Below are 20,028 nucleotides of genomic sequence, written 5' to 3' on the forward strand. Positions count from 1 at the left end.
AATTCAAAATTAGTAGCCTTTTGTTTATCTAGCTATAGTTTCTACACCACTGTAACTGCTACTTAATCTGACTTTTGAGAGGAATGTGAAGGCCATATCTTCAGTACTGTTTATGGTATAATAATCGTTATTGGTAGGCGTGTGTTTATCTACATCTGCTTTCACCGGTTGGAGTTTAAAAATAAAAAATAATTGACACCTGAGCCAGGTAAATGAGTTTCTGGATGACGTCACGGCGTCCTGTTGCGCGCGTGCGTTCGGCCATAGAGTTGTTCATTGTCTGCCCCTCAACTGCAAGAGAGTTTACAGTAGACCAGCATACCGTCTATTTCTAATTTATTATCCGTTTAGTACTACCGTTTTTAACCCCAGGTCTCGGTTTCGAAGAGCGGGAACAAAAAGGACACATTCAACAGGTTGAAATCCGTCCTTCAATTAGCTGTCCCGTTCCCTTGTACTTCATTCTCCATACGGATTTACAGGAGGAGCGAACATGCCTTTGGGAATCAGGAAAAAGAAAAACAAGTCGAAGGAAAGCTCGAACTTAGTGGAAAACGAGGAGGTCAGCGGACACGCAGGTGTCGGGAAGCCCGCGGTGAACGGTGGCGGTCTGCCTGCTCCACCTGCCAGCATGAGACCGAAACTGGTGTTTCACACGCAGCTCGCGCACGGGAGTCCCACGGGCAGGATCGAGGGCTTCACGAACGTCAAAGAGCTTTACGGCAAAATAGCAGAAGCGTTTAATTTACATCCGGATGAGGTAAATGTCAACTTGTTAAATATTGTACAAAATCTCAGCGTGAGCTCGAGTCATTACGCAGGCGGTGAGTCAGAAATGAATTTGCAAATCAAAAACCTCCTCGTGAGCTACAGTGCCTGGTGATGTTTGCGTAAGGTGCGTCTTTCTGGGTACAGGGAACTGAAACTCGCGGGATGATAACCAGCTTTGGTTTTCAGAAAAAAAGGTTGTATTGTGAAAGTGGAATTTTTCTAAAATAATGAAAATTGGTCAATGGCAAATATGTGTATTTAATATGATAAAAAGAAAAATCTTTTAAAGATCTAGTTTAAAACTTACCAAGTGCTTATAATTTTATATATATATCCATACACTGAAAAAAAGGAAAAGCAGTTTTACTGAATTTACTAAAACAATACACTTACAATCTACTTAATACATTTATGTTTAAGATGGAAACATAATTGTATTGTTTAAATTCTAAATGAAATTCAACATAATCATCAAAACATGATATAATCACTTTGCAAGAAAATGTTCAAATTGTTTCAGATTTCAAACAAATGGTGTTCATGTAAAATGATTTTTTCTGCTGTTTGATTTATTTAATTAAAATAGGCCCATGTCACACAATTACTTTGTATTTTCTTCTCAACTTAATTCCATTGTGTAGGCTATAATTAATCTAATTCAGGTTTGTGAAATACGTCGTTTGCGCGGGAGCAACGCGCGCGAGAGCGTCTCCGCATGCGCTTTGAAATCCAGACCACACCAGGACCGTTGGTTTGGAAAGGACACATGAGGGCACTGACTGTCTTTTTTCAAAGCTCGTTAAAAGGTAAGAATTTCAGTATCTATTGTATGATATATTATACAAATGCATTCATTGTCAGATTAAATGCAACAATAATGTTTTAAGATAACCCCACACGCTTTTAAATCATGTCGATGGTATATTTCGTCGAGTGTCCTTGCAGATTTTTTTTTGGGTGGGTAACGTTCAGGTTAATAAACCATGAATATTACTGGTAACATTAGTTTATCAAACTTCTACAATCCGATTAAACAATTTACAGATGGAAATCAAGTTCTCATCAGGTGAATAATAATAACATGGACTTTAGGATTTGTGTGGGGGAGGGGTTCGTAGCCGTTGTCATATCACTGCAATGGGTAAAAGCGCTCGCTCGATGCTCTGTCAGTGCATGTCTTTGATTTACCAACGAAAGTGGTGGACAGTAACGGAGTAGCTTTACATTTACTTAAGTACATTTTTCAAGTATCTGTACTTTACTGGAGTAGTTTTATTTTGAGTAACTTTAAAAATAAACTTTTAAATCGGATCGCGAATCGCACCAAACGATTCGTTTACGAATTAGAATGATCCGATTGCAGCTGTTCTGGAGTCGACCACTCACTGATTCAAATGAACCGTTTAGTGCGAGTCTACAGAAGTAAGAACCGGGAGATCTTGTGAGCGCGTGCGTCTGATGTTGCTAAAAGTAAGTTGTTAATGTCGAAATTTAAGATAAATTGTTGTAACTGAAAATCATATTTAGGTCAAAATTGTCAGTTGTTTGGGAACTAAATCCGCTGTAAAGAGTGATCTGTTTAAGCCCACTCAAATGCTCGAGTGCAGACGATTCAGACACATCAATCAGCGTATCTGTGCTTTAGGTAAAAAAATAAACATTAACACAAATTAATAAAATAACTCATTAATTCAAATTCCACGCTGCCGTAATATTAACAGTTTTATTAAAATGCTACCATGTCCTATGTGACGTCTGTTTTTATATTGTTTATCAGCAGTAACGTTATATTGTTTGGATTAACTAGACGAGTAGACAGACATGAATGTTTATTCATAACCGTACCGAAAATAAGTAAATATTGTTAGCTGATGCTAACTGTCTAGCTAACAAGCTTGCTGGTGCTAACTTGAGGTAATTTTTATAAATAATGTCCAAATATTTTTATTCAACCACATATATATATATATATATATATATATATATATATATATATATATATATATATATATATATATATATATATATATATTACATCTGGGGAGAAAAGAAAGGATGTGATGTTCAGAACATGGTAACTAACGTTACAGTAATTATCAAAGAGTAAAAGAGAAGCACCCCGTTTGGCCAGGGTTGTTTTTACACCACAGACAAGATTTGAGAAGGAAAAAATAATTATGAAAATATAATTATATTTTCCTTAAAATGTTCTTCCTAACTTCAGGCCTTATTATCATGTCATATATAACTGTGATGTTCTGTAAAACAACAAACTTTAAAATACTTTGTTCTTACTGGTGAAGATCAGATGGTCATCTCTGTTTTCTCTCAGGTACATCACAGTGTAAGCTTCACAGTTAACATCACTCTTGTCAACGTAGTCCATATGAACAAAAATATATCTTGACTCCATATAGTGGTTATTTTGGGAAAAATCCCAGGTATTTTGAGCAGTAGGATTCAAAAAAAAAAAAAAAAGTGCTAATATAAAATTAAATTAATCTATATATCTTTATCTATTAATCTATCTATCTTTCAGTACTTTTTTACTTAAATACATAAAAAATTGAGTACTTTTGTACTTTCACTTGATTAAAATTGAAAAAGGAGTACTTTTACTGGAGTAATATTTTACTATACGTATCTGTACTTTTACTCAAGGACTTGATTTGTGTACTTCGTCCACCACTGGTTAAACATACAGTATGTTTTTAGTGCAGGGACCTATTTTATCAAGTAAACGAATACTCGATAGCCCGGCCCTCGCCCATAACTCACAAAAATCTCTCAGGCAGGTTTTAAGATTACAATATTAGGATTTCACATCTAAATTAATACAAATTTTGTTGGCTAACTAACATGGTTGTCACTTTGAGATGGATATCATAATTAATATAAATGACTGCTGCAATAAAGGTTATTTTATGGTATGCTATAAATTGTTTTTTAAAGTGTATGTTGGTTAATTTTCTAGTATTTACCATACATTTTGGAAAAAATTAAAAAGTCTTTTTTCCAAAAAGGTACATCTTAAAAGGGGGTAATATTATAAATAGCATTGTCTTTAATTTGGAAGCGTTCAGTAAATTGTTACTTAAAATCATTAATTGTTGTTGTTATTTATGACTAATTTCTGCTTGTTCTCTCTTTACAGTGAAATTTGCTGTACATTTGGAATTCCAAAGCCTGTTCAGACAAATTACGAGCTAAGTCAGTCCCCAACAAAGGCAGTTAGCCTTGTAGAAGTCGGTGAATTAACTGATGAATACCCCTTGGCTGACTATTTGATTGGACATGTGCAGATGGTTACGTTAAAGAGATTTGTCTGCTGCAAAGGTAAGGAATAAATAAGTAAAAATAGCAGGTTAGCACACTATAATTTTTTTTGTTTGTTTGCATGTATTCACACTCTATTTTTTTGTAATTGATGTTATTAGCATTACATTTCACATAATAAAATCAAGCTATTATCTTTATTATATTTTTCTAGACTACAACATATTTGCCATACACATACATTTTTAGGAACTTTTAGTGAATGAGACCCATTGTGCTCTTTTGTATAATTGTGACTTGAGTAATGTCTTAAACTAACCTTTCTTTTTCTGCTTTGGCTTATTTTTAAGGATGACATTGATGCAGCTTGTGAACTTGCCATCGGAGGACTGTCTATCTATCTTAATGAGGACTCTAAAGATCTCATTCAGGAGTATGCGGTGAGTAGTTAGAGCTTAACTGATGGAATCTGTACTATGTTCAACAAGCAAAATATTAATACATCTAAAAAACATGGTTTCATCAAATATGCACACTGCAACATAAATGTAAAAAATAATAATTTTATCCACTAGACATGTAGCATTAATTGTAATACATATTCATCTTTTTTTCTGTCTTTAGGACATGGAAGAAGATCTTTTACAGTGTGCGATTGAGAAGACTACCATGGGCATCTTCCTGATAAAGCACACTGCAGACAATGAAGCCCATGATGTAGGCATTGTGCTAGAGGGTGTAGCAGTGTTTCAGGACCTTGACAGTGTGGATTTTGGCAACTTCAATGTTTTTGGTCTAATTTATGCTCTTAACCTGCAGTACCCCACAAAGTTGCGTTTTACATATGAAATTTAGCAAAAACTCATCATGGACTTGGATGCAGGTGAACTCTCTATCAAGGCCCAATTTCAAATCTGAACTCCACCAGTGAGATGGACTGATTTTTGAATGACTACTGAGACTACAAACAATCAACCTCGGAAAATTTCAGCAGCCTTCATGCAAGACCACCGCAGAGGGTAAACCGTGATCTTGTTGTTTAGACTGTTCCCCTTTGCCTGCTCTCGTTTCTTTATCTTTTTTTTTTTGTCTGAATTTGGCCCTTCTTTGGACTGGTTCAGAAGTTGATTGATTAGAGAGCTGAATCTATGAAACATGGTTGAACTAGCATAAATAAGATACATTGTTTATAGTTTAGGTAAGGGTGAGATACTGTATTTTCACATTGTTTTGTAATGTCTATATATAATTATCTTTGAAACGAAAGCGTTTTTCTTGAAATAACAGTTCCAGGTAGGGCTGCACGATATTGGGAAAAAATGACATTGCGATATTTTATTTTTCTGCGATATATATTGCGATATGAAATCTAATCTATTTTTTTCTTACAAACAAAAATTGGGTGAGCACACTTACATTCTCATTTTAAATGATGTAAACATCAACACCATCGTGTCAATTGATTAATATTTGCTGGAGAGCAGCTGGCCCGTACAGTTAATGAATAACGAATCAACTACGACAGCCTACATCGCACATCCTGCGATGGGACTATCGTGCAGCCCTAGTTCCAGGTACTGGTGTTCTTGGGTACAGTTTTAAGGTTCGTGAGAGAAATGAAATAAAATAGTGTTACAATGTTGTATTAGTTTTTAAACGCACAGTTACATGCAGTATAATGTTACTTATGTTTATGATATTGTTTAAAAAAAAAAGAAATCTTGTAAAACTTATGAAGGTTTAAATATATTGTTGATCTGCATGTTATGCATACAAAATGAACTGTGTTTGTTTTTATACTAGTTTAATTACAACTGATATGTATTTTTATTAAATTTAATAATCAGAGAAGTTATTTATGCTATGCTTTTGAAAGCACGATGTTATTTAGACATGCCATTTAAATTACACATTGTTCAAATTGTTAAATAAAGGATTTACAAAAGTTTTGTGTTACGTGAAATGAAACATGCGACAACAAACCATTGAAATGTATTAAAATTTAATTTTAGTGAAGTTATCAAAATTATGTTAAGATAACTTGATTTAATTGCACAGAATTAACATGATTGAAGCAGATATCTGAAATAAAAAAATAATGTTAAACTAGCATTACTGAATCATGTTAGTATAACTTGAAAAGACTATGTACACATTACTTTTTGAAATTGCATAGGATTAACACAACCATATTATAATGAAACCACATAAATGCATTGGATACTTTGAACTCAAACTGAATGTGTGGAACCAATGTCCATAATTCGATTGAGTAAATCCAACAAATCTTTTTTTTCAGTGTACTGTCTTGGGGAAAACGTGGTGGGAATCATCAAGTAGAAAGTTCTAAAATAATTTACCCAGACCTTAATTTCACCCAAGTGGTGAAACTTGCTATAAACAAAATTTTAATGCAAATATTTTAAAAAGGCTAAACATTTTTGCAAACATCATGAATACAAAAGTCATAAATACCAATACGTTTTCTTATTGTTAATTCATTTGACCTCTCAGATTTATTTTTTATCCTTAGAATAAAAGCAACATTCTTTCCCTTTCTTTTTATTCAAGAATTTGCTTCTTCAAAAAACTTTTCTAATTTAATCATTGACATAGTTCATATTTGTGTTATGCGCATTACTATTTAATATAATTGCTTACTAGTAGATTATATAAAAAATGATAAGTGGTATAACATTGACCTATATACATGATTTTAAAAGCACCACATAGCCTAGTTTACTTTTAGCTTATACTATTTTTAATAAAATCTTTAAGGTGAAATGCCAAAACTCCCATTGCAATTTATAAATGTTTTACATTACGGTGAATTGGCTATAGTCATATCTTAAAATTCACATTATATTTGTATGTTTTTGTACAAATTTATTACAAATTCACATGGAACCACCACCCTGTAAAATAATTGTTTTCTCAGGATTGGGTTGGGAATGTGTGTAATTATTTTTACTGGATGATTTATTTTAATTAGTTTTTTTTTCTTTTCCAAGGGTGTATCCAAGTTCTTGAATTAGGTATTTGAAACTTAGACGGTTCAGAAAATTGGAGTTTGGTTACTGGAGATTAAAAATAGTTGTTATAGCATTATAGTCTTTTGAGATCAGTGTATTAGATTCTGGATGCTTAAAAGCAGTGCATACTTTCTAAATCGATAGAAAAGTAATGGAGTAAGAAAATATTCTCCTAATGCATCAGGTGTTAAAAATCCTGTTGGATGTAATTGAAACTGTTACTCTTCATAGTGTCGTCAGTGAATAGTGTTGTCTGGCCTCTCGTGTATCAGTTGGTCCTCATTTGACAAAGTGTCCTAGTTAAAGCACTTAAGGGGGTTCATAAAAACCAGTCAGACTAATACCGGACTGTTTGGACAGACCTGTCAAGAGTGTGGTGTTTAAAGGATTTGATAATAATCTCAATACAAATCACTAAATGGCCTTGTGAATTTTAACCATTGCTGATACCTCAATCCAGCACATTTTCTTTAGAAATGTACCATTAATTATTTGCATGTTGAGATGGTGGGTTTATTGCAGGTCCTTAGAGGAAGTCCCTCACATCCTGTTACATTGGGCACAACCCTAACACATTAAATCGCTCCAGCCTCCCCAGGGATGGAGGGAGCGGACTAGTGCATAGACTATGCAGCATTTCATTACTCTTTTTCATGTTTTGTCTGTTGATTCTTAGTGCTGTCTTATGGATTGTTTGGTATACTTAAAATACCCGTAATATCGTATCACCCAAGGCATTCAAACCTTCCCCTTGTCGGCTTCATGAAAACAATTATACTCGGTTAAAAGGGCAGTGTCGATCAGGTTAGACTGCCCTCTGTTAACATGTTAACGCATGTACAACATTCATTACCTTCCTATGCAAAATTAATGTGACAAAGAGACTCCTTTTGTCAGGAGACTGGCAGACTATAGAAAAACTTCTCAGCCATCACTGTTGGTGGTTTAATACGAGTAAAAAGACATTCATCTAATTTTACAGAACTTCACTGGTCAAAGTCTGTTTATTATATGGCAGTTGAACTCTTGTTTCACATGCTAGACTGCGTGACTTCACTGAAGTGTACTTTCATGGAGCTAACGTGTCATTTGTTTAGCATTTGCATGCAGGTGCTGCTGTATGGACACTGCATTGTCTGCTCAACAGTCGCTTTTGCTTTCTATGTTTTGCAGTATCAATGGATTAGAAGTGTTGGTTGATTGTTGTGTTGTTTGTGAATTAGCAGTAGACCTGTGCTTTTAAAAAGCTGGACAGACTGCAGCAATGTTGATTAGGATCAGTGTTATCTGGTGTGGCAGGTACACACAGTCGATCTCTGTGTGACATCAACTTACACTTTCATGTAAACTGTAGTTTTAACAATGGCCTCCAGTGAGGATATGTACAATCTCGATTCCTGTAACGCTTCATAGACAGAATCATCCATTGTAGATACGAGAGCATTGAATTAATCAGTGATAAGGTATGTGGTATGGTAAGGTGAATTTTGTAAAGCCCAGCAGAAATATTAAAATTAGAAGTGGAGCATTTTATATTTTGCATATGAAAAAAAATCTACTTATCTTAATGTCTGTTAAAGACTTTTGTGGCACTGAAAGTAGGTAATATAGAAAACAATGTCTATTTATTCTGGGAAAATCACCAAAAATATTTCATGTTTCATTCTGAACTACACAAAGTTTTGTCTAGTCATATCTAGAAAATATCCCACCCACCCACACCAGCAGCTACTAGCAGTATGGTTTATGACACAAGAGCCTATTGGCGATAGATAGACAGATAGATAGACACATGCATGGATATACATAGATATGCCACAATATTTAAATGTGTATGAATTCTTATTGGGGTGATTAAGAATTCGTACTGCCATATTTCAAATAATTGATTTACTTTTTGAACCGTATTTATGCATGAAGTTAATATTTGCTGCACTGCCTTTACGCTAGTGTAATAAAATTGTGTCCTGACACAGTGAATTTCTTTACTATATTATATTATTGTGACATAATTGAGAATCACCAGTGGTGGACAGTAATTTTAATCAGTGAATATATATTTTCCCCAGTGTTTTTTATATTTTCAACCTAGCACAAAAGTAAAGATTTAGTTTGTCTTCATTTTTAAATAATGAATGGTGCACTTTCACTTTTTTTTGCATGCTTGAATTATCAGTAACTTAAAAGGATACTTTATTTATGTTTAATGTTTTGAGAATAAATCAAGTACTTTTGTACTTTTACTCAAGTAAAACTTAAAACTTAACTTATATTTTCACTGGAATTGTATTTTGTTAGGGTTTGACATACAAAGCTCAAAAGTAGATGATGCATTACTGTAATAAGAATTTGAAACAACACTTCACATAAACTCTTTATTGATATATGGACTAATATTGTCCCTTCAAAGCATTTATTCATAAATCATTCAACACTGTCTTCCTCGTGCATGTCTTTTCCATTTTCATCTCTCACTTTCATTATTTACCTGCTTGTCATATGTTGCAATACTTGTCACCCTGAAAGCGAAGGCTGATCCCGCTCAGGGTCATTATAAGGAAAATAATTTATCAGTGTTGTAACGTGTCCTTCAAGTATGTACTTGCTGTTGTCAGCTGAATGGAATGTATTCAAACACAACACAATTTCAGTCGCACCTCTATTGAAACCCGTTTAGATGGTTATGTTCTAACTTCAGACGTCAGTCTGTGTGTTTTAAACAAACCCGTTTTATAATATAGCTGTTGGATGGGATTGTTACCTAATGAAAAAATTGCAGAAAATATGCCATTTATTTGGCTACCATGATAAAATAGTTCTCCCAGAAATGTTAAAGGGGTCATATGATGTTGCTAAAAAGGAAATAATTTGTGTATAAGGTGTAATGCAATGTGTTTATGTGGTTTAAGGCTCAAAAAAAAAATTATTTTCCACATACTGTACATTTTTGTTTCTCCTCTATGTCCCGCATTTCTTAAACGCATCATTTTTTACAAGATTCATCAGTCTGAAAAGCTTGGTGTACGCTGATTGGCTAGTAATCCAGTGCATTGTGATTGGCCAAATGCCTCAAGCACGTGACCGAAATGTTATTCCCCTTGCGATACTGTGATGTGTGTCCCAGTCAGAACACTGGCGGGATGAGACAAAAACAATAAAACCTATTACAAACGAGCCATTTGTTGCATCCAGCGGGAGCATATTTATGGATTATAATGAATTATACTGTTTTTGCATTGCGTTCATCATGCCGCGTAAACATAAAACCATGTCTGCATTTGTAATTGGAAAAGGACAAACAACAAGCGCTACTCTACTCTGCTCAAAACTTGCGTTTGAATAATCAGCAGGGGCCTGTACCATGAAGCCGGATTATTTGGCTAGCCAGGTAAGTTTCAGTTTAGTTTGCACCAATCCTGGGTTTTAGGTACCATGTAAGTGGCTTGGCTTTTAGCTGTGTTTATTGCCATAGTAACTTACACTCCACAGCTAACCTGCTCTGGGGCAGGTTAAGTTCTGGGTTAGAGATCTCAAACTGAAGCTGGACCAATCAAATGTGAAAGAAGTGACATATGTCTGACACAGTCACTCCAGTTTATCTTGCTCCAAATTAAAGGTCACTAATGCTAAAAAATAATTATTTATGATTTATATAATTATTGTGATTCATATTATTATTTATCTTTTACACACAATTTTACTTTAACAGTTATTATAAATTGTTTATTTTAAATAGTAATGTATACAGATAAGATACAGATCAAAAGATTGCACTATTTAAAAAATAAAAAATCCGACCTTACATGTTCGAGTCTCTATCACTATATATTTTCAAATGTGTAAACTAAGTTAACGAGTTTCACTTGTGACTTCACTGATAAAGCAAGATAATTTATTTTATTTGTCCTCCTTCATATTTCATATTGTCATATTCATCAATCTCTCAACCTTTAGCAAAACCTTTAACATTTAGTTTTGAATCTCGCTGGGTCTCTCGCGAGAAGTAAATCAAACTTGCTTTGTATTGCAAGGCCATGATTGGCTGTTCACCAGTGATGTCACATATTCATGTGCACGCGCTCCACAAACTCAGGATCAAAGCCTGAGTTGACAAAGAAAGTTGATGATCAGCATCATGGTACCAACAAAGCCAGACTGGAGAGGTTTGGTTTTGTCAACTCAAAACTAATCCTGTAACTCTGAATTTGTTCAGCTGCCATCATGGTACAGGCCCCAGATCCTTTAAATATGTAAACGTACAGTACAGACCAAAAGTTTGGACACACCTTGACTATGACTATGAAAATTGTCGAGTCACACGGAAGGCATCAAGGGCTATTTGACCAAGAAGGAGAGTGATGGGGTGCTGCACCAGATGACCTGGCCTCCACAGTCACTGGACCTGAACCCAATCGAGATGGTTTAGGGGTGAGCTGGACCGCAGACTGAAGGCAAAAGGGCCAACAAGTGCTAAGCATCTCTCTGTGAACTCCTTCAAGACTGTTGGAAGACCATTTCAGGTGACTACCTCTTGAAGCTCATCAAGAGAATGCCAAGAGTGTGCAAAGCAGTAATCAAAGCAAAAGGTGGCTACTTTGAAGAACCTACAATATGACATATTTTCACATATTTTCATATTTTTTCACACTTTTGTTATGTATATAATTCCATATATAATTCCACATGTTAATTCATAGTTTTGTTGCCTTCAGTGTGAATCTACAATTTTCATAGTCATGAAAATATAGAAAACTCTTTGAATGAGAAGGTGTGTCCAAACTTTTGGTCTATACTATACTTACAGAAGGTGAGTCAGAACAGACGGCATTGTAGTCTGCTCTCCCAAGATCATGAAACAATCCTCCATAAAATGTGTTGCACACATCTGAATATTTGTTGTAAATACAACTTAATCACTGATTTCTTGTCGCGTCCTCTTTTGAAAGGCCAAAAAAAGAATTTTCGCTTTCACAACGAAACAATATCTCCACGACATGACGCCGGATGTTACAGCGAGAATAAAAGTTACATCTTTCTTTCTTTCCACACAGGGACGTAGACATGTGGGTCATGATTAAACAAGCCGTTTTAGGAGGGCAAGGATGCATCTAAACTTTGATTAAGAATATCTCTTTGGGTTTGAGAACTTTGCAACTTTAGGTATCTTATCTATGCACAAACAGCTAGTAATACTCCAATCATCATCAATCATCATATTAACCCCTTTAATGTCTTTACACACCTTTATGTCTTCTGTGGAACACGAGAAGTTATTTTCAAAAATATTTTGCATACAATGAAAGTAAACAGGGTCCAGTGTTGTTTTGGACCACACTGGACATCATCGCATGGACAAAAACGTGTGAAACTGAAAATTGTAGAGATAAATTAATAAGGTCATACACATACAGGTTTGAAATGAGAGTGAGTGAATGATGACAGAAATGTATTTTTTAGGAAACTTTCTCTGTAACAGGTGTCATGTTAAGTATGTTAAAAACAAAGTTGACCCAATTGAGAATTTCCCTAGCACGATCGACACTCTTCTCTGACAGGGCATTAACAGGGGCGTTTTAAAGGCATCCTTTATCTCAGCAATGTTAATGATTACCTATGGAAAAATTTTGATGAGTCTTATTTTGCTGTTGTGAATGGATTTATCTTTAAGCTAGCTGGTTAGTCAGTTGTTGTAATGAATGATTTGATGATTCTCTTCACCTCATCAACGAAAACATTCATGTAGTGTTAAACCTGGCTGCTTCAGAGTTTTGACCTGTTAAACTCTGTTAATCTTCCAAAGCCCCAACCCATTACATACATCACATTAGTTCTTTTTTGGACTCATATTAATGCCCACTTAATCTTTAGGCTCCGCTCTTTTATTCATGGTAATTAGAGCAAATTGCCCCGCCAAGACCCAAAAATTGCACTTGGTTGTCAAAGAAACAGACCTATCCGTCTCTTTATCCAACCAAAAATGGAGATTTGTCCCACAATCCACTTTTATTTCCTCTGAGGTGTTGTAGTAGATTACTATAATCCTGTATATTGGCTGACAAGATTGTTTTGATCGGCTCAGTTGACTTCCTGCTTGTCTGAAGAATGCGATTCTGCAAAGGTCGGCCTGTCGGAATCCTGTCTGTGGGTGTGCCTTGTATTGAAGGTGAAACATTTGCCAGTTGAAGGAGGTTTTTATTTTCATTTGAAGTGGGTGGGTACATCACGGCGTAGCTGCTGAGGACGTCCTGTGTCTCTAAAAACGTGTGATGTGTAAGCGGAAGCGTGATGTCAGTCGCAGCCTTGGTAACGCAGTGTAGGTGTCTGTAAGTCCGCCCACAGACATGACAAAGATCTGCCTCCCAGACTGCCAGGGCGAAGCAAAGCTGGCCGTCTACTAGCCAACAGCCCTCTCCTTCCCCCCTTGTGTCCCTACAAAAGCTCCCTCTTAATCCCAGGCCTTTTGATAGGCTCCGGTAACCAGGGTAACAGTCTTGTATGCATGTCAGCTGATGTGTGTCCAAAGTGCCTGCAGTGCACAAAAGGGGGAGAAAACAAGTCTTCTTTGTTGTAGTGGCTGCTCCACCAAAGGTTGTTATAAAGAGCTGATACGGACTGATCTTTTCTCTTACTGTACGTCTCTCATCAGATTGTGCGTTTGTACATGTATACAATCAGGTTATCATGAAACAAATAGTCTTTATTGACTTGTTATATAATACTGCTAGTTTTCACTGAGTGTTGAATGGCCCAACTCATCAGCTGTGAACCTTAAATCTGGGGTCTCAGGTTGCCAGGTCTCATGTTTCCATGCTGCTGCCAGGAAGTCTTGGTGAAAGACATGATGCCAGATTTCTAGATGACTGGCACCGGGGTGACTCCAGTCCCATCTGTCTGTGTGGATATCTGCATTTGGAGGTCAACCAGACACTGTTATTGGATGGACAGCATCATGGAAAGGCCTGGGCAGCAGAGCAAATAGCCTAACAAATAGCAGAAGTTCTTCTTGCATTAATATAAAATTGTGTATATGACAGTATTTTGTGTTAAAAACTATTATCTTAAAAGCATCTTTTCCTTTAATCTGCGCTTCTTTCACATTTTTTCCATTGATTAAGAGACGATTTTTTTGTGAAATGTAAAATGGTAAGTGATAAACTAAAAAAATTTACATTTTCTAAATAAGATTTTTTTTTATATAAACTGTAATACCCAGTGAAATTAATATTAGGGTGAACAGGATTCCAGTTTTATCAGTTTTATTTGGAAACAATCCAAAGCAATCATTGTTGGATCATAAATGAAAATAAAAAAAGATCCTACTGTATTAAATGAAACAATTACAGGACAAAATATTATTATTAAAATTAATGTTTAGTTATTGTTGTCCTTTTATATATGTTGTAATCTTTAAGATAATGTTCTGGACATGTTGTAGGAGCTGAAGAAATACAGTCCTGATAGATTTTCTTTTAATTCCTTTTGATTCAATACCAAGAAATTATTTTGGCAATGAGATGTTTCTTTTTGCACTCTGTGTTCTGAAATGTAATATTTATGTTGGACACAGGGTTCAAAGGAACACAAGAAAAAAAAAGAGAGAAAGAGAGAGACCTTTGTTGTCAGAGGAAAAACTGTATTGGAATGCTTTTGTGAGTAAAAGCAAAGTTTCAGAGAAATGCAACACTTTAGTGAGAAAATGCAGATGTTTTGCAGTTTCTCTGGAGAGGTTCTCTGGAAAGGTTTTCAAGAGAACGTTTGTCAGTAAATGCAGGGTTTGGTTACACTTGATTTCAATAGTCCATTTTAAACATACTACAGTACTAAGTATAAATAGTTAATGCAAAGTTATACTTCTAGTCAGTAGTGTGTGTTTGGGACCATCACAATACAGTGTTCACATTAAGCAGACAGTCCAGTAGTCCTCTAAAGATTGATAGTTGGCATGCAGTTGCAATTTGCAAAGTTACTTATATTTTGTAAAATGTCTATCAAAATAGTGTTACCCACAGTTTTTTTTGGCAATGCAAAAATGCAAGCAAAAAAATAATAATATAATTGAATACGTCAATGCTGTCACGTTCTCTATCAAAATGTTTGCATTCCCTGAGCATTCTGTTCACTCACAAAAATTTTATGTTGACTTCATCATAACATTTTTTGAGGCTGGAGGAAAGAAAACAACTATTTCAGTGCCTTTGCAATTGAACACAATGCTTTAATACTTCAGTGCAGATTTCCATTACGCAGATTTTTTAAAAATGTTACAGTATGTTTGGTGAATTTACAGGGGTCATGAAATGCATTCAATTGTTTTATAATGTTTTGTTCTCATTAAAGACAAAATTGATCAAAGAACATATTTTCATGTCACAAGTTATGATGTGATGTTAATGAAATGCGGTTTTATATATATATATATATATATATATATATATATATATATATACACACGTTTATTGCACCAAATATATAAGTTACTGTATTATTTATTTAATTTATATATAAGTTTATTGCACCAAGAAAGGTCTTTCTTTACCTAATGTGGTTTATTAACAAAGTTCGGGAGGAGCACGATCAGATAATCATCCAATTTGGCACAGGTGCATCTGATTAAGCTAATCATCTTTAATAGCACACAAGCGTGTATATATATACAGTCTTCCTACCTCCTGTCCCAAGACAGTTTTTTGTCATCCCTCCTCCTCACTTGTAATCTATTTATCCCAGATTAGGGATAGGGGGAGTTATTTGGATTCGGGCTATGCTCCAGGCCCGGACCCCTCCCCCAGGACAGCGCGCCAAAATATGCCTAATATTCGCCTTCAGATTTTATGTAAGGGTGAACTCGTGAAACAGCAGTATTGCTCTTGTGATTAATGGACAGATATGAGTTGTTCAAAACACCTCTAAGATTACATACATCAATGACGCACATTTAATGGGTATGTTGAAAACCAAAAATGAGTCACTTTCACTGATCCATGTGAACTAGGATCGTTTTGACAATGTTGTCATCTATACATAAAACTTTTCAAAAACTCAAAGGAAAAAGCTTTAAAAAAAAAAAAAAAACATTTTAACAATTTCCACTAGTTTGTTGTCATGTAAGCAAAGCTTTAAACTGGAGAGTAACTTTTGAGTTTTGAAACGTTCAGTATGCTTTTATTCTAGAATTTTATTTTGTAAATGTCAGGAGCATTTTGACTCATCATTTCATGATCCCTTTAAACGTCAAATGAACATTTTATATTTCTGGCCGTGGGATCAGCTACTAAACTAAATTTAGAACATTTGCATAAACCCTCAATGTTCTCATTGTCCTGACTTTAAAACTTGCCATCTCATTCTAGTTGAAACTCTTCTCTCGATGTATTACAATAGATCCTGTTTTGCACACTCAACACCCACAAAATTGATATGGAGAAGCTGCTGGGAGGGCAGATAGGACTGGAGGACTTCATCTTCGCTCACATAAAAGGGCTCAAAAAAGAGGTGGAGGTGTACAAATCCGAGGAGGCACTTGGGCTCACAATCACAGACAATGGAGCTGGATACGCCTTTATAAAGGTAGACTCACAATGACGCTTTCATTAGATCAGAGTGGTATTTTGGGATGCCACCCCTTTAGCAGTGGAATTAGTTTTCCAAGTGCAGTGCTCATAGCTTGATGTACTAGCACTGCCCATGTACAGATAACAATTTGCCTGTTTTTGAAAGTAAGCTAATTTAGTGCGTGAAGACTATTTTATGATTTTCTGTAAATTGTAAAATACCCCTGTGCACAAATAAAAGTGATATTTAATCTCTTTTTATCCTGGCTTTGATTGAGAAAAGTTAATCATTTAATTTAGAAGAACGCCACCCTGTGTTTGTAAGATCACATGCCGTTTTACTTTTAATGCTGGAAAGTGTTAGTTGAGTTTTAGACCCATTTTTTAACTCTTTTTACATATTATTTTAAGCCTGGTTATGGTTAAATTACAAGTATGCCAAAAATGCATTTGTTCAGTTGTTATTTTATCATGTTAACAAAGGCTATTATTAAATGAATATGAAGCGTATCGGTTTTTGCATTTGGCAGCGTATCAAGGATGGCAGCGTGGTGGATGGGGTAAAGGTGATCTGTGTGGGAGATCATGTCGAATGCATTAATGGAAAGAACATTGTTGGAATGCGGCATTTTGAGGTGGCGCGAATGCTAAAGGAGCTGCCCAAGGATCAGTCCTTCACCATCAAGCTCGTGGAGCCCAAGAAAGCCTTCGGTTTGTCATTCATTCTTGTTGAAGTATTGGATAATTCTGGTTTTTAACATTATGTAACTGGTGTATGAAAAAAAAAAATAAATTCTAGAGTGCAACATTAGTTTCTGAACTGAAAAATCCCATTTATATTCTCAATACAGAAATGTATTTTTAACATTAAAGTATACATCATCTACTACTTTTTGCTTCTGAAGATGTTAAAAGTTATTGTGTTGATAAATGTAGATTTAATGTAATGATGTTCTTTCGCTTGGCAGAGATGCTTGAACCAAGGTCAAGAGGAGGAGGAGGCGGAGGCAAATCAGGAGACGGCAAGATAGGCACAGGCAGAGAAACCCTCAGATTGCGCTCCAAGGGTCCTGCAACAGTCGAGGAGATGGTAACTGGGTTTTCTCAGTTTGTATGTTACAATTCTGGCTTTTGTCTCGCAAATCTGAAACGTTTTTCACAATTGTAATAAGAAAAGATAGAATTGCAAGATACGAACTCAAGAGAAAAAGTAGAGAGTTGTGAAATGGAAATTAATTATTCAGAAAATTAAGTCCGAATTGTGCAACAAAAACTCAATTCAGAAGAATTTTTAGATAAAATTGGCCTTTTTTCATATTTGATGGTGGAAACAGAAACATATGTAATAACACGGTCACTGATAGTATTAAGAGTCATGATGACGTTCAGTTGAGGAGTATATCTAAAGCATTTCTATTACTCCACAGCCTTCAGAGTTTGAAGAAAAGGCAGTGAAGAAAGTGGATGACCTTCTTGAGAGTTACATGGGCATTCGAGACACTGAATTAGGTGAGATTTCATCTCCCTTTTTTATAAGATCATTTTTAGGATTAGATTTGAACAAACATTCTACCCTGTGAATTTAAAGCTGTTTTTAGTATTATTTCTGTTGATATTGTGTGAAATTGTATTGTCAGTGTTTCTTGTCATGCCTGCATTATATGTTGTGAAGCACTTTGAGCTGCATATCTTGTGTAAGTGCTGTTTATTATTAGTTATAAAAGTGTGTTTTAAGACGATACACTACCATTGAAAGATTTGGGGTCAGTAAGATATTTAACATTTTGGAAAAAGTCTCTTATGCTCACCAAGGCTGCATTTTATTGAACAAAATGCAGTTTAAACAGTAGTATTGTTACATATTATTTTATAGTCTTTAGTTAAATAGAGAGTGTTCAAAAGAACAGGATTTCACTGAGATGGAAATCTTGTTAAACATTGCCTGTACTGACACTTTTGATCAGTTTAATGCATCCTTACTGAATAAACGTTAATTTCTTAAAGAAAGAAAAAAGGAAAAGAACTTTTGAATTGTAGTGTGCATTTTATACATTTTTAACTTCTACATTGATTATATTTCAAATAAATAAATAAATAATATATATAAAATAATTGTTTAAAAAAAAATCTGGGTAAAATCGTTGTGCCAATGACTTTTGCTGAATTAATGAATATTATTAAAATGTGTCGGGCTTTAAGTTTTGCAAAACGAGTTGACTGTATCCTCCTTCACACTTCTGTTCAGCCGCCACAATGGTCGAGGTGGGCAGAGATAAGAAGAACCCTGATGAGTTTGCCATGGCTCTGGATCAGGCTCTTGGTGACTTTGCCTTCCCAGATGAGTTTGTGTTCGACGTCTGGGGAGCCATCGGTGACGCTAAACAGGGACGGTTTTAATACACCACCACACATTAAAAAACTGAGCTGAAATCAAGAGCATCCTGTTCAGTCATGCAGTTTATAGCTAGCATGCCGAACATTTTAATTAACGTGATTTGACTAAAATATTTTTACAAATAAATCAAAAGTAATAGTAAATCTCACCACTGTACTTTCCTTCAAATAATAGATTCTAAAGCAGAATTTATTTCTGTGGTTTAGCATTTGTAGGTGAAGCGGGAGTTTATGATATAAAAAAAAAAGGCCAGAGAAAGGGTGATGTTTGAAACACTTTTGCATAGAGAGAATTTTTGTATAGAATTATGGATATACATCAGTTGTCTTTTAGAGCTATTTTAGACTTTAATTTATTTAATAAAGTGATGAAACTTTGAGAAATTGCAGTTTCAGTAGATGATTGTCATACTGCGGTCAACTCAAAATATAAAAAAGAGTGCCAACCAGTTAATAAAAAAAAAAGAATTACAAATGAATTGGTCACATTGTTGATTTTATTGTCATTAGTTTGTTGTAAAAAAAAATAATGAAAATAATAATCCATAAGGGATCACTTTGTATGATAGATGTTTGTTTTTGTGTGCCTTCACATTTGTGTCGTCAATGTAATTTTGTATGAACAATTTCTGTGTTCAAATCACAGGTTTGGTCTTTGCCTGTTTTTATCCATTTATTAAAGGTGAAAATGGAAGAATTAAACTGCATTGTGAGCTTATGATTCGAACCACAGCATGTCATTTAAGTCTTATTTAACTATGTTCAGAATGTTATTAGTGTTTTTGCACTGGGGTTTGACACAGTGGAACAGAAGGACTGTCTGGATAATGACTGCCCCCTGCTGTAGCAACAATCATCAGGCAAAACAGCTCTAGAATGTGGTAATAGGATATGAATATAAAAATGGTTATCCTTTAATACCGATGAAACACAGTTTTGAGATGCATGTACACTACCAAAAATAAAAAATGGGGCCTGGAAGATATTTTAAGGTGTTTTTTTTT

General features: G+C 35.0%; 1 protein-coding gene and 1 long non-coding RNA gene across 2 annotated transcripts; both read left to right on the forward strand.

Moving 5' to 3' along the window:
* The first annotated feature begins 240 nt into the window (after positions 1–240).
* Positions 241–19,726, forward strand: LOC127950787 (PDZ domain-containing protein GIPC2). The gene is made up of 6 exons (XM_052548080.1): positions 241–760; positions 16,461–16,646; positions 17,161–17,341; positions 17,599–17,720; positions 18,058–18,139; positions 18,876–19,726. The coding sequence occupies exons 1-6, from the start codon at positions 494–496 to the stop codon at positions 19,025–19,027; spliced, it is 990 nt and encodes a 329-aa protein (XP_052404040.1). The 5' UTR covers positions 241–493; the 3' UTR covers positions 19,028–19,726.
* On the forward strand, positions 767–6,349 carry LOC127950789 (uncharacterized). Its single transcript, XR_008152544.1, has 4 exons — positions 767–1,577; positions 3,926–4,107; positions 4,398–4,487; positions 4,672–6,349. It is a non-coding gene; the product is annotated as an uncharacterized LOC127950789 (long non-coding RNA).
* Positions 19,727–20,028: the final 302 nt, after the last annotated feature.

Source organism: Carassius gibelio, chromosome B2, assembly GCF_023724105.1.
Source record: "Carassius gibelio isolate Cgi1373 ecotype wild population from Czech Republic chromosome B2, carGib1.2-hapl.c, whole genome shotgun sequence".
NCBI classification, from domain to species: Eukaryota; Metazoa; Chordata; class Actinopteri; order Cypriniformes; family Cyprinidae; genus Carassius; species Carassius gibelio.

What these genes read in the sequence shown, in the direction of transcription:
- LOC127950787 (XM_052548080.1), top strand. Translation starts at nt 494, where the DNA reads ATGCCTTTGGGAATCAGGAAAAAGAAAAACAAGTCGAAGGAAAGCTCG. An exon ending in GGAGCCCAAGAAAGCCTTCG is followed by an intron (nt 17,342 to 17,598) that starts GTTTGTCATTCA and finishes TTCGCTTGGCAG; the next exon opens with AGATGCTTGAACCAAGGTCA. An exon ending in CTGCAACAGTCGAGGAGATG is followed by an intron (nt 17,721 to 18,057) that starts GTAACTGGGTTT and finishes ATTACTCCACAG; the next exon opens with CCTTCAGAGTTTGAAGAAAA.